At 44.5% G+C, this 14,302-nt stretch overlaps 1 protein-coding gene across 17 annotated transcripts in view; it reads left to right on the top strand.

Moving 5' to 3' along the window:
- The first annotated feature begins 1,758 nt into the window (after window positions 1–1,758).
- kiaa1109 (KIAA1109 ortholog) overlaps window positions 1,759–14,302 on the top strand; it is a 61,871-nt gene continuing 49,327 nt past the window's right edge. For 16 of the 17 annotated variants that reach the window (XM_076023449.1, XM_076023464.1, XM_076023463.1 and 13 more), the window contains exons 1-19: window positions 1,759–1,918; window positions 3,767–3,902; window positions 4,211–4,327; window positions 5,178–5,256; window positions 5,344–5,408; window positions 5,575–5,749; window positions 6,468–6,549; window positions 6,638–6,831; window positions 7,914–7,993; window positions 8,120–8,270; window positions 8,936–9,092; window positions 9,655–9,733; window positions 10,430–10,521; window positions 11,135–11,252; window positions 11,375–11,530; window positions 11,962–12,059; window positions 12,200–12,387; window positions 13,449–13,555; window positions 13,713–13,933. In XM_076023449.1, the coding sequence (XP_075879564.1) occupies window positions 3,797–3,902; window positions 4,211–4,327; window positions 5,178–5,256; window positions 5,344–5,408; window positions 5,575–5,749; window positions 6,468–6,549; window positions 6,638–6,831; window positions 7,914–7,993; window positions 8,120–8,270; window positions 8,936–9,092; window positions 9,655–9,733; window positions 10,430–10,521; window positions 11,135–11,252; window positions 11,375–11,530; window positions 11,962–12,059; window positions 12,200–12,387; window positions 13,449–13,555; window positions 13,713–13,933 (2,265 nt within the window). In that variant the 5' untranslated portion in view covers window positions 1,759–1,918; window positions 3,767–3,796. Of the gene's footprint in view, window positions 1,919–2,007; window positions 2,128–3,766; window positions 3,903–4,210; window positions 4,328–5,177; window positions 5,257–5,343; window positions 5,409–5,574; window positions 5,750–6,467; window positions 6,550–6,637; window positions 6,832–7,913; window positions 7,994–8,119; window positions 8,271–8,935; window positions 9,093–9,654; window positions 9,734–10,429; window positions 10,522–11,134; window positions 11,253–11,374; window positions 11,531–11,961; window positions 12,060–12,199; window positions 12,388–13,448; window positions 13,556–13,712; window positions 13,934–14,302 lie in introns of those variants that run through there. The other variant, XM_076023448.1, reaches the window with a different exon arrangement.

The following is a 14,302-nucleotide window of genomic DNA, read 5'->3' as shown; positions in this document are numbered from 1 at the left end:
CCCTGTGAGACACGCTCACCAGTAAAGTGGCATCTGCGACGAACATACTTTTCTCCAAAGTAGCAACGAGTTAAAAGAGAAGAAAGGCATTTGGAATACTGTATTCGCTCTATAATTGCCTCAAGCAGGGGGGGGGGGGATCTAATTGGGTGTCCTCCAGTGGGCCTTGGACTGCTGCATATTTAAGATGAGAAGCTGATTGAACCAAAAATTAATTACTGGTGGAATAGCTGTAGGGACCATACAGGCGACCTCCTTCAGGAATCAGGTTGAAATAACATCCAGGATACGACCGGGTGGGTGTTCCATTTGAGACGGGGCTCCTTGGAAAAGGGGTATGGTGATGGGATCCCTCAGCTTGGCAAGCCTTGTGTTCAGTTGCCAATCCTGCGTGTTCAGTAGGGAGGTTTTAGAGGGAGAAGCACGACAGCCGCAGCAATGTCAGACACATCATATTGAGAGTTTTCCTAAATTCCTTATGATGCTCTTAGCGTGGCTTCCTGTCCAACAACAACTTTACATATGGTAAACACATGCTTAACATAGATTTGCATTTTTCACAAGTGCATGCAGCTTTTATTGATGCAGGGCTCTTCTGGGAGGCAGCATCGACTCAAAAAATAACTCTTCACTTGGCAACGACATTTGAGTATTTTGTCTGGCAAGATTCAACAGAATCTCCCGCTGTGCAGGCAGCCATGGCTCCCGGGATGTTGGTTGACTGGTTGAGCCACCTCTATGGGCCAGAATAAAATACTTTTTTTTTGGATTCCTTTCCATGGATTTTGTTTCTCTTGCATCATGATCCTTGGCACAAAAAAAAGGGAAAAATGAAAAAGAAAAGTGGCCGGCAGTGATTCTTAGAAATTAGTTTTAGCCAGCAGCAAGGCAATCTTTTCCCACCTGGTGTGTGAAATATTCAGTTTTGTATCATAATTAGGTTAATTATAAGTTCCAACTGATTACAAATGATTTTTTTTAACTGAAATGTCCTGAGATGATTGACAGGGTAGTTAAACAACTCAACATGAGTATGTAAACGTGTCTGCAATGCCGAGTTGCTAAGAACATCTCCACACATCACTTTTATTTCCATTTTTCAATTTAATCAAATTAAAATATATTATTATACATTAAGGGTCAAAAAAAAAATCAGGAACATAGATCCACTTTTGCACCATTGCTTGCAGGTAATCATACCTACACACATACAGTACATTGTTTTTTGCTTCTATGTGTATACTTTTACTTTAAACTAAAGCTGAAACAAAAATATGTTTATTTAATTTATTTGAAATAAAAATATGTTCACTTGTATGTTTATGTTCAAAATATTTTTTCTAAGAAAAAAAAAAGTTTACATACTAGAATTAAATGTAATAAAATTAGTTTTAATCCAATTTGAATTTACTAACACACTACAAAATATATTTTTCTTTTCGTGTTTTTATCAACCAAAATTATCAACTGACATTTTTCATCGTTCAACATGTTTTAACTATTTAGCTTTTAATATTGACTGCATTGGTTCAATTGCAACAATAAAAACAATCAAACGCAGTAATTTATGTAACTCCTGATTCTGACGATATCTATTCTGTCAAATTGTACCGACGACAGTGATAGAGTCCGCCCTTTACAATAAAAACAATGGCACTGATAGGTGGAATAAACTGTCAGTTGTATGTGTCATCTTCAACTCCCCTTTAATTGGACAATATCCAATCCGTCATTTCCCCCTATTGGCTAATCTTGCGGCAGGTCTTGACAGAACAGGAAGGGATGCTGACTGGCCGTCTGCCAGGTAAATATTCAACAGAAGATGCTAGCTGTGTTCATGTCCGGCCAGGCGAAACGGCAGCAACTCCCGGACAGCAGGAGCAAAGATGAAACGCCGAGCTTCACAGATGATTGCAAGGTATTTCGTCACCACAGACTTGCTTCCTTCCTCCGCTCGACAACAGAGAAGTTACAGGGCGCGGCCTGCTGTTGTTAGCTGGCTAGGCTAACTCCAGTGGTAACGCTATGATGATTGGCGGCTAGCCTAATAACTGCGGTATGCACAAGCAGAAACCTTAACAGTCCGGAGCCGCTGACGGTGTGTCGATGGCCAGCAGCGTGAAACTGGTAATTTTTTGCGTGTCTCCCCTGTTCTTATGCTGAGGAAATGACAGGCGAACTGGGGATTAGCAGTTAGCGCTAGGCAGGTGTGTGTATTGTGTCAGTCAGGTAGACTGTCAGCTTCTGTGTGAAGTCAGGTGTGAAGCCAAGTTTCTCGTCGATATGCCGCAGATCGTCTGAACCTTCAATTCAAACGGATAGTTTGTAAAATACACTCACGAGTTGACGTGTCAACAATGGTCAATATATATATATATATATATATATATATATATATATATATACATAAGTTGCCCATTAGATTAGACTTTCGTATCCAAATTGTATCGAAAGTCACTTGACACAAATGTTAGCCTTGGCTGCTGCTTGGTTATCAACCCTTACATCTGAAAGCTGCCTGTAAATAGTGCCAATAGTTACTTCCTGTACTTGAGGTTCATCAAATTATATTGAATATCGTTGTTCTTAGTGTAGTTTGACGTTGTTTGTATTTTAAAGTCTTGCTAAATTCCTTAGGATGCAGTTCTGCCATGTTGCTTTAACAAACATTAATATGATTCTAATAATATTCGCCCATCGCGGTTATGTATTACGCTTGTGGGAACAATAGATTAATCACTCCAGGCATTCCAAACATTAAGTGACTGAGCCAACACTTCATAATGGGTTGTGGAGCTAGTTTAGTAAACAGGAAAATCATATGTGTAAACATAACAAAACAAAACGATGTCAAGTGTCACTTTTGACGAGTGACTCGTGAGCTTATCCTGTCATGCAGGACTGTCCCTGCAGTGATCCGTCCTGGTAGTTTGGAGACTTTTTCTTTGTTGTTGCCACGTTTATACTTTATTAAAACCCTATAAATGAGTGCCAGAAGCTTTATTGTACCCAATTAAGAAGACAAACAAGGGACTGAAAGCAATTAACGTCTGGCTCCTGGCTTTTTGTGTCATGCTCCCAATGAGATTCTTATCAACTATTAAATTGCAGAGTGTCTACTTGACAATGTAATCGTATTATGTTTCACGGAATGATCTCACCGTCCCAACTGAGAGATCGGCCAGTTGTGTTTTCTGTCAGAGTGTGTGCTTGGCTGTGTTTTTGCCTCAGTGTTCTGACAATGTGCCTCTTTTAAAGTGGATTAGGTCAGGATTTGGAGTTCTCTTGGATTTACATGTTTGTGTTTTGCGGCTTTTACCCTGTGAGCCTGTGTCGAGCGGGAGGGCAGCACATGTAGCACACGCAAATGCATAACACGCCACCTTGCAATACACATTATGTACTCCAAACCAACGACCAGCAGCTCAGCGTAAACTCACTTTTCCACCATCCTCACATTTGAATGGGGTCTTGTTTTGCTAAAATAAACACCTGTCAGAAAGTATTTGCACGTTTCTTTGTAATTCTCGTGCACGTATTGGACTCTTGGGTGGCTGTTTGCAGACCTAAAATCACTTTTCGGTGAATCACTCCTCCTTACAACACTTCTTGTAACACCTTACAATACTTTCAGTTTCGTCGGCATGAAACAAACTATCACAAATCAATCAATCGGTACCTTTTCAGCTGCTTTTTTGTCACAGTACAACTAAGTACAACTAACTTCTTACACTTTTGATGTGTATTTTTTATTTATTTATTCCAGTTTTAGACATCAGACTGAGAGCCTGTAGCCATGGAGGGGCATGTCGCCAAAAACAATGAAAGCACTTTCCCCAGCTTGGGGGATCTAGACGACTTTCTGACCAAGCACAACTCCAACTTTGTCTGGCTCCTCGTCGGTGAGTTTGAGTTTTGTCTTTTTTTTATTTTTTTTTTTCTGCACATCAGCGGATTTTGTTCCCACAAAAAGCTTCAAGTTCTTCTCTTGCAAACCTATTCTGACTCTTCAGCAGTTTCAGGTTCTTTCGGAAGATGTGCCATTGCTTCCTTTTGGTCAAAAACAGTTTCACAGGGTTGCTTAGATATTCTTTACAACTGTCTCACCCAAATTGTTTTCAAGCGTCAGAAAGTATTAACACTTTTTTTTGTATTGGGCTTTGTGTGAACACTCCCTTAGCGTTTTATTGTTTCTGTTGTCGCCTTTCAGCCACTATTCTGTCCTGTGGATGGATCATTTATTTAACCTACTACAACTCCCGCAACATCGGCCTCATCCTCACCCTCATCATCAACAGGCTGTACAAGGATGGCTACATTCACATCGGTGAGTCTCTCTCTCTCTCTCTCTCTCTCTCTCTCTCTCTCTCTCTCTCTCCCTCTCTCTCTCGCTCTCTCTCTCTCGCCGCTGAATAATTAATGTTGGGCAAACTTTCACTCTGCGATGGCTGCAGCAGCATCAACCAGCGTGGACAGCAAACTGTGAACAGCACCGCAAGTCGATTTCCAAGTTATTAAAGAAGTGATAATAACTTTTGCATTTTTAACATTTACTTCCCAAAGGTGTTGTTTTGTCTGTTGAGGTTAGCCGCTTTCCCTTTAGCATGCAATGAGAAGTAGCTAAAGGGTGTTGGATAAGTCAAGTACTTCTTCCTACTCCTTTCGAGCATATTTAAGTTGTGGACATTTGTTTTTGTTTCTTTTTATGCTTGAATAAAGAATTAAATAAATTTACAGAACACCCTGCAAAAGCAGCCCGAGTGCAAAAACAAATGCATTTATTTTAAGGTTTCAAGCAGACTTCCTGTCTGTCACCATTTAGAAAGTAATTTCTCCAAATGAGAGGAAGCGACGGCCGGGATGATGACGCTCAGCTGTTGTCGCACTCACTGCGCGAAGCAATTCAATCAGAAAAGCACTCGCGAGGCGGCGTCAGCCCGAAATGCATTCATTACGCTCAATCAGGTTCAGTTTTTGGACTCATTAATCCGTGATCGAGTCTGACCTACTAAATTCAGCCCCTAATTTACAGATGCAGCGTTCGGCGGGACTGTTTTTATTTTCTCGCACGAGCAGCGTATTTTTTCCTGTTTGCTTCCTGTAGCATTTTAATGACCAAACGCATTCCTGTAATTTCAAACCCGGCCCAACTAATGAAGTGTCTGATTGCTCCGCAGGCTCCTTCTCCTTCTCGGTGCTGTCGGGGAAGGTCATGTTCAGAGATGTCTACTACATCAACCAGGATATGTCCATCAGGTAGGGCCGACGCTCGCCGCGGCGCTTCTCGCTGGTCCAAATTCCACCGGCACTCTCACTGAGCCTCTCCATTCCTCTGCGCTTCAGGATACAGGACGGCTTCCTCATATTCCGCTGGTGGAAAATGTACAACCCCAAACAGAAGCAGCACGGTCAGTAAAGAGGAGGTTCGCTGCGGAACCTGGCGCTTGTTTCTGCGCCCGTGTTTTGCGCTCCATTACATAGCTTCACCAAAAGGGACGCGCATAAATAATTCATCGCTGGATAAACAGAACAACAACATGACGCGACATCAACATGCGCACTCCTTCTCTTTAGACCCCAAGGCGGAGACCAGGCTTTACGTGACAGTCAACGGCTTTGAATTTCACGTCTACAACCGGACCGACCTCTACAGCCGGCTGCAGGAGACCTTTGGGCTGGAGCCGACGCTCATCACGCCCAAGCGGGACGACGAGAGGGAGCAGGAGGAGAGACAACAGACCCTGGAAAGGTTTGAATAAGTTTCTCTTTGTGACATCACAAGGGGCACATCATTCTCATCATCGCTTGTTTGAGCACACGCTCTGAAAAGTGGAGCACGAAAAATATGTAAAGGATGAATTTTTATTATTTCTGGAATGTTGTTGAAGAACAACAAGTAGCAATAATACTATGGGTGTTGAAGTTAGCACGTTAATACCGCGTTAATGTAAACGCCTTTTAACAACACAAATTTTCTTTACGCGCGATTAACGGCTGGTTCACACTGGAGGCGGAGGCGCTGCGAAGCTGGCCAGGAAGTCACACAAAGAAACGCGAGAGAATCCGGTTAATTTTCAAAATAAAATGCGATTATAGTTTGAGAATACCTCAAGATTTTAGTTTTTTTTTGGAAAGTATCTATACAGTATAAGTATGTAATCGTTTTGGAACGTTCCAATGAAAATAAAAATACAATATTTCCACAATGGAATTATTATTATCCTCTCCAATTTTTCCTAGAGTATAAGAAACACAATAAATATTTTGTTAAGTTACATATAGAGCATGGTAAAAAATGTGCAATTCATTTGCGATTAATCGCGAGTTAACTCAGGAAGCTATGAGATTAATCGCGATTAAAGATTTTAATCGACTGACAGCCCTAAACACTACCAAATAAAATATTAGTTTAGTGCAGGATGTTTGAACTCCTAAGTCTTGAATGCCTTCTTCTGTTGCTCTCCTAGTGTGAACATCAAGGCAGAGAGTCCAGAGCCCACATCATCATGGAGATCTCTCATTCCTGTCATCAAAGTGAACATCAGCACTGTAAGATCGCTACAAATGCAAGCAAAAAAAAAAAAAGTCGTAACATTTTGTCAGCACGCAAAGTATTTATTTAACTTCGCCCAACCAGGGCCGCCTGGCGTTTGGGAACCACTACCTCCCCCAAACTATGTGCGTGAACTTCGAGGACGCCTTCCTGACGTACGCCACCAAGCCCCCGTCCAGCCACCTGGACCAGTACATGCACATCGTCAAGGGCTCGCTGGAGAACGTGCGCGTCATGCTGGTTCCGAGCCCGCGCTACGTCGGCATGCAGAACGACGAGTGAGTCCAAGTTTTGCGGAAACACGAAATGTCCCGCGGGGAGGGCGTTTAATTTGAGCTCCGCTGCAAAGTTGCACGCTTTCAAGAGGCCGCTAGAATTGAAATTGATTCAAACACACCGGCGAGGGGAGTGAATCATGTTCAAAGCTTGCCCGGGTTTATTTATTCAAGTCTATTTGTAGAACTTGTAGACAGAAATTTTTCGATCCACGGCTTTAAGATTAATCACTTTTAACCATATGCTGCCGTTCATATTTTTCAATTCATATGCAGTCCAGGAACAAGTAATGAATGATTCACCCTCTCAGGCAGAACTGGAGTTGCTATTCTTTCGTACAGATGCAGGCAGAAAACTTGATGTGTTATTTATAACGCTTTCTTTTGAATCAGGTTTTCATGCTTTTTTTTCCCTACTTTTATTAGGAGGGGACTCGGCTTTCTCTGTTTTTCCGAATATATATGATGCTGCTACAACTACAGTAAATGTGTTTGAGGTGAAATACAGAACATGATACTTTTTTTTTGTAGTTTTGAATTGATTTTGCAGTATGAATTTCAAAAGACTTGGCCGAGCGTTTGAAATCGCACCCGGCTAGTTTATATATATTTTTTTGAGGTGGGGGGTGGGGGTTCTTCTTTGTTTTGTCCTTGCAAGCCTCGGCTGTAAGCAGGGATGCCGGGGACACATTATCTGCACTTAAGCTGACGCCAAGTCACGCAAAGTGAGACTTCTGTCGTCTCCGCCGCCATTAAAGATTCTCTTTTTTGAAGAATTCTCGCCCAAGTGCGGCCTCTGTAGTGGCCAACATTGATTTCAACCTTAAACTAGTCCTTGACACATCTTAAAGCCCCGCTGGAACATCCAGCGAGATGAAGGGCCGGTACATTTTTAAACTTGAAAGAGCGTCTTGGCGCCCGGGCTTCAGTGGACACGGCTGACCTTCTGTGATGCCACTTAAAACCATTTTCAGCAGACGTGCAAACTCGGTGACCTCTGTGCGGAGTTCTCCCCGCGGCTCGGCTTCTCGAGTACGACTTTGTGTTTTTATTTATTTATTTATTTATTTATTTATTTTCCCCAGGCCGCCCAGACTGATGGGTGAAGGTTTCGTGGTCATGCAGTCCAACGACGTTGACATCTATTATTACCAGGATGAACCCGGTGAGCTCATGCGCACGGAGCGCAGATGCGGGCAGACACAGATCGAGCAGAGTGATACTGCTGTCGGCAGGGATGGATTTTCACTCTCCCGGGAAACTGGGGGGAAATGTTTCTGCGGCCGTGCAGGTCTGGTTCCTGTGGAGCAGGAGAGCGCCGAGGAGGCGGAGACGTCCAGCGAGGACGACAAGCTCCAAGACCTGCCGCCGTGCTGGGGTCTGGACATCGTCTGCGGGAAGGGGACGGATTTCAACTACGGGCCCTGGGCCGATCGTCAGAGGTGGGGGAAATGTCAAGCTTCACCTTCAGAGCACTCCAAGTGTCCATTTTTAGAGCTTTTGTCTTCATCCTGGACTCCAGTGGAACAGCCACTTTAAACGCCGTCGCTCCCCAGGAAAATGTCATATTTAGCCCTCTGTTAACAACCTCCTGCTGGAGGCGAAAAGGTTGGGTTTTTTGCCTCCTTGAAAAATTGACACCTTTTTGGGCTTTGACGTGTTTTTAGCTCAGACATTCTGGAAATGTAGCAAGCAGGAGAAGTGAAGGACGGACTTTTCTCACCTCCTGGTCGCTCACCGACAGCCTGGAGACAAAAGAAGATGATGAAAAAGAATTGGTGAAATAAATCTGGAGAAAATTGGACCTTTTTAAGTTTAAATGACCTGAGATTAGTCTGAAAAACAGGGTTAGCAGCATGCAACCCAGCGCAAAACCCTTAGTCTTTTCACTTCACATGCACGTCACCTCGACATTTGCAAACATTTCTTGCCAGCATTTGGTTTCACGTCGACTCGCCGTCACGTGCGTTTGTGTACGTGCGTGCGTCTTGCATGGAGCGGCAGCCGCAACGCCAACACGCGTGAAAAGGGGGACGAGCGACGCTTTGCGCTGGCCGACGATGGCGTTTGCATGTAAACCAAACCCGCCCCTCGCCCTCTCCTGCAGGGACTGCCTGTGGAAGTTCTTTCTGCCGGCCGACTACCAGGCCATGAAGGTGACTGAGGTGGCCCAGCCGGGGAAGCCCAGGCAGATCCAGGCCTTTGAGCTGCGCATGAACATCATTGCTGACGCCACCATCGATCTCCTCTTTACCAAAAACAGGGTGACTCTCTCTCTCTCTCTCTCTCTCTCTCTCTCTCTCTCTCTCTCTCTCTCTCTCTGTCTTTCTTTTTCTCTCTCTCTCTCATCTGTTTTTCTTTCGTGTGTGCGTCCTCTCCTCCGTCTTTGTGTTTCATTTCATTTCCTCTCTGTGATCCTCCGTCCTGTCCCCGCTGCTCCGCTTGTCTTTGTCCTCGTGACTCACCATGTTTAAGCTCTTGATATGGGTTCATGTTTTATGCCTTTTCAAATTTTCATTCTCAAGCAGCGCAGGGTTTTTTTTTCCCCTCCTTTCTCCCCACAAAGCTTCGCCCGTGACGAGCTTACTGAGCAGCAACCCGAATGCATGAATAAAAATGACAGAATGGCTCCAGTCAGGAATGATTAAGTGGATTTATTACCTTCCTTTTTAACATTTCCTTTGTCCATTTTTGAAAACTTTTCTCATCTCTTCCTTTTATTTTTTTTTCCATAAAGAATTTCAGCCTCTCACATCACACATACATTGTTGTTTCCTTTCTCTCGCCCTTTTTCCCCTGACGGTTCGCTTTCATCCCTGTTACTAGGAAACCAACGCCATCCACGTGAATGTAGGTGCAGGTTCTTACCTGGAAGTCAACATCCCAATGACTGTAGGGGAGGAAGGTGAGTGTGCGCGTCAGAAAGCAACAGGCCTTCATTCAGCTTCACAGCACGTCTCGGCAGTTGGACGCTGTTTCTGAATAAATAATAAAAAAATAAACGTTATAAATAAAAAAAGTTTAGAATTGCATTCAAATATTTCATATTTTAATTTAGGAGCATCATTTAATTCCAATGCATTGTATCTTTTACAGACAAATAAAGCTCTGTCTGTAACATAACAATTAGACCCACACACAATGGAAATATGTAGATAAATTAAAATAAATAAGTAAAATGATGAATAAAAAAAGTGAAATAATAAATAAAAAATGTACTCTTTCCTATTTCCATCACGTGCTATCCTCAATTATTAATCAACAAAACAAGCTCTCTGCAAGCTTTGCACGTCTGTGTGAAATACAGGCGGTGGAAACTGTCAAATGTGACGTGGAAGCAGCTCCAGCTCTGTATTGAGTTTCTGTAAACGTCTTACTCAGGACTAATAGTATTTTATCAGTCAGTCAGTCAGTAGTCTCTGTTTCTCCCATGTTTCTTCAGAGTCGAGGCTGTTGGTTGTCGTGCTTCTGCCCCCGCCAGCTCCCCCTGGCTTTTCTTTTCTGACAAATTGCATTATTGAGAAGAAGCTCTGAGATTTTGTGCTCGGAGAGTTGACGACTGCATCTGTCTGTCTGTCTGTCTCTCGCTCTGTGCCCGCAGGCTACTCTCCAACCATCAAGGGCCAACTGCTTCATGTGGACACCACCAGCAGCATGCAGTACAGGACCCTTCTGGAGGCTGAGATGTTGGCAGTGAGTAGCAGACAGACATTTACAAAGCTTTGAGGTTCCCTGTTTATTAGAGGGGGGATAAAGATCAAATCAGCTTTAAAAAAAAAAAAGTGTAGTTTTAAAACTTAATATATTATGTTTGGTGTAATCCTTTAAGGCAGACTGTTTACAGGCTCCACAGAGAGAGAAGGGGAGTTAATCAGACTATTGACAGCCTTGTTTTGCCTGTCTGACAAATCCTCTGCAGATTTTAGCGTCTGTTTTTATTTGATTTAATTTTTACAAAGGTAACACGGGTATCGGCAAGGTAATTTTCAAAACAAAACAGAACATTGCAACATTTTCGGAAGAGCAACAAATCGTGTCAGTGACGAGAAGCGGTGTTCAATGTCGGTGCGAGTGGGCAGTCGAAGCGGTCCCTGAAGGCACCGCCTCTCAACCTGCCGAGGCCGACCGCTGGAATGACTGCAGCTCATTTCGCACCTTGTTTTCACTTCTACATTAACCTCTGTCGTGGAGCACAGGGTTTGAAAATACCAATTAGAGGCTTATTGACTTGACAAGTGAGACGTGGCAAGATCCAATCAGTGAAATCACCTTTCTTTTTTTTTTTGTCTTTTTCTTTCCGCTGCAGTTCCACGTAATAGCCAGCTACCCCCGAGTGTGGAACATGCCTCAGTCCTGGCAGTGTGAGATTGAGGTGTACAAAGCCACCTACCACTTCATCTACGCCCAGAAGAACTTCTTCACCGGTGAGTCATCCAGCACACAGTCAGTCGTAGAAGTAGGTGTCCATTCCAAGCAGCAACTCTCATAATCAGTCGGGCACGTTTCTCTTCACCCCCCCCCCCCCCCACCTCCCGCGACCTCTCAGATCTGATCCAGGACTGGGCGAGTGACAGCGCCCCGGATATTTACTCCTTCGTGCCCTACTCTTGGAAGTTCAAGATACTTTTCCACCAGTTCGAGATGATCTGGGCAGCAAACCAGCACAACTGGATTGACTGTTCCACCAAGCAGCAGGAGAATGGTAGGAAGGAAGCTCCAACCTTGGAGCAGTCTCGGTGGAATTACACGGTCGGGCTAATTGCATTGTTTCTGCTTTAGATGCACGTCTTTTGATACAGGTTTTTAGCACAGGTGCAGTCAATGTAAATATAATATATCGCAGATGTATACAATATGAATTGCAGTAAAACAAATTGATCTTTTGTGATACGCAGTTATTTTATATTTTCATTAACACGGCTGGTGGGTGGGTAAAAAAAAACAACAGAAAAACTGCAACGAACTCTCACCTGCCACGAATCAACGGGCTAATTCCTCCTTCACACTGGAGGCCGCCGTTCTGCTCGGGGTGCTCGGACTCTATTACGCCGTGATATATTACACGCTATATACGCCCAGTGCTTAATGGCAGGTCAGGCCTGACTAATCGCCGGTGCTATTGATCTTCTATAGTGTACCTGGCAGCGTGCGGCGAGACGCTCAATATAGACTTCACCTTGCCTTTCAACGAGTTTGTTCCCGCCACCTGCCACATGCGCTTCAGCTTGAGGGTGAGTGATGGCTGCAAATGACACCATTTCTTGTTCTTGTTGTAATTATTATTATTATTATTATTATTATTATTATTATTATTATTATCCTCCAATGTATTTGAATGACAGCTGTACTCTGTCCCCGCCCACCGCCCCAGGCCGAGGACACGGACCTGCGTCTCTCCTTGCCGGAGTGCCACCCCAGCCGCTACCCACTCCTCACCGTGGCCAAAGACTACCAGAACATCAAGCTGCCTCCGGACGTCTTCCTGCCAGGGGAGGGCCAGGGCGCCCCGCCGCCTCCCAAACCCGCAAAGCCCCGCTGGCGGAACATCACCCTCGCCGAGTGAGTCGGGGGGGGGGGGAAGACGCAGAGAGAGAAGAGAGAGTGGAGAGGGCGAGAACGTGTTCACAAAGAGCAGGATGATTCATCGCCGTAACACTGACTCACGACTACGCTGAGCGGGGTGTTGCCATGGCAACAGGTGGTCGTGAAAGTGCCACTATGCATCCCTTTTTTCAAGTTTTTTTTCACTGGGATATCTCAGCAGGAGTGTTTGTTTATGCGTCGGTCGTATTCGGGTTGGTGGGGAGAGATGGTGGCGATGACGATCGCAAGAGTTGCTTTGATATGATAACGTTGATGTTGAAAAAGAGGAACACAAAGCAAATAATTGAAGAGAGGCTGACTTCAAAAAGAAATGATGAAGCACCTATTTTGACTGCGTTATTAGGATTTGAGCAGTTTAACAATTTAAAGGTCCCACGTCTTGCTGATTTAATTTTTGTCTTTGTCCAGAATAAAACCTTGACGGGTTTCCAGAAAGCAGCAGATTTAACCCTCTGTTTACTGCCTCCTCCTCCACAAAACGCTGTGTTTTAGCCTCCTGCCAGAGCCCATTCTCTGTTGGACTCCCCACTTATATCAGAAAAGGGTTTAATATGGGACTTTAAATGTTAGCTACCTTTTCCTTTCTTCATTAAAATGTGAATTTCTCCCAGAGCGACGGCAAACTGGCCTTTAGCCGCTATTAAGTGTACCACTACCACTGAGTTTGCATTCTAGGAAATGAATTGAAGGGTCTCCTCCTGAAGGTCAGCGCGTGCACGCCTGTAATAACCATACACGGCCTCCGTTATATACAGACCACTGCCAACACTGTATTGACCCCTCCCTCGGGACGCTGCCGTCGGAATTGTGTCTGGGCTGGGTGCAGGCTGTGCACTTCAGAGACTCCAGCCGTGACCCCCTTCCATCGCCAGTGCGTCCTCGGCCCCCGTGGCTCATAAAGCAAACGATGAACTGGAAAATCCCCCTCCAAACGACAATAAAAATAAAAAAAAGAAACCTCAGAGTTATGACTTTCCGCTGACTGAGTGTGCGGTTCTCTCTCTTCCTGGACTCAGGGCCGGCTGGGTGGATTGCTGGAGCGTGCCCAACTTCTTGCTCATCATCGACTACACCTGGCACCCCATTTATCCCCAGAAGGCTGATGAGCAACTCAAACAGTCCTGTAAGATGATGACTTAATTTCGGTTCTTTGTTTATTGGCAGCTCTGCTGGCGGTCCTTAAAATAAAAAAAAAACATTCCCCAGGAGAGCAGTTGTCTGATCTCTCTCTCTCTGCTGTTTTTTTTTTCTCTTGTTTTATTTTTTTTGTGGGCGTGCAGTGTCAGAAATGGAGGAATCCATGCTGTCAGCTCTGCGCCCGCCTGAACACGCCAACCCGTCGGCGCGCTACGCCTCCGTCTCTGCCTCTGCAGTTCACAGCCGCGTGCCCACGGACCCCTCCGAGCTGCCCCCCGACAGGCTGCACGTGGAGATGGAGATGTCCCCGGACTCTCAGATCATCCTGTATGGCCCCCTGCTGCGAGCGATCATCTCCATCAAGGTAGAGAGCCCCCTCTCCTCCACCTTTGTGATGTCCTGAACAAGGGTTTAACGATTACCAGTAAAATAATAAACCGCGGTGTAAAAAAACCTACTGTTCATTGCTAAGAAAAGCAGCAGCGGTCCCTTGGATACAGGCGCGCATGCACAATACACAATTGTTTTTTTGTAAACGGGGCAGAAGGAAGTTCAGCAGGGCGCCTAAGTACTTTTTTTAATTAGCATTTTATTTAATTTTTTAGCACTTTTAGCATTTTTAGCACATTTCAAAAATACCGGGCTAATAATGTTCTAGTAATAATAACTTTGGTCACAATAACCGTAGTGTGAAATTTCAATACTGTCACATCTCTAGTCCCGAATAACTCGC

Source organism: Nelusetta ayraudi, unplaced genomic scaffold (assembly GCF_046127955.1).
Source record: "Nelusetta ayraudi isolate G7.1 ecotype Tasmania unplaced genomic scaffold, CSIRO-AGI_Nayr_v1 ptg000015l, whole genome shotgun sequence".
Taxonomy (NCBI): Eukaryota; Metazoa; Chordata; class Actinopteri; order Tetraodontiformes; family Monacanthidae; genus Nelusetta; species Nelusetta ayraudi.
The sequence above is the reverse complement of the archived record's forward strand: the minus strand, read 5'-3'. Positions and strand labels throughout refer to the sequence as shown.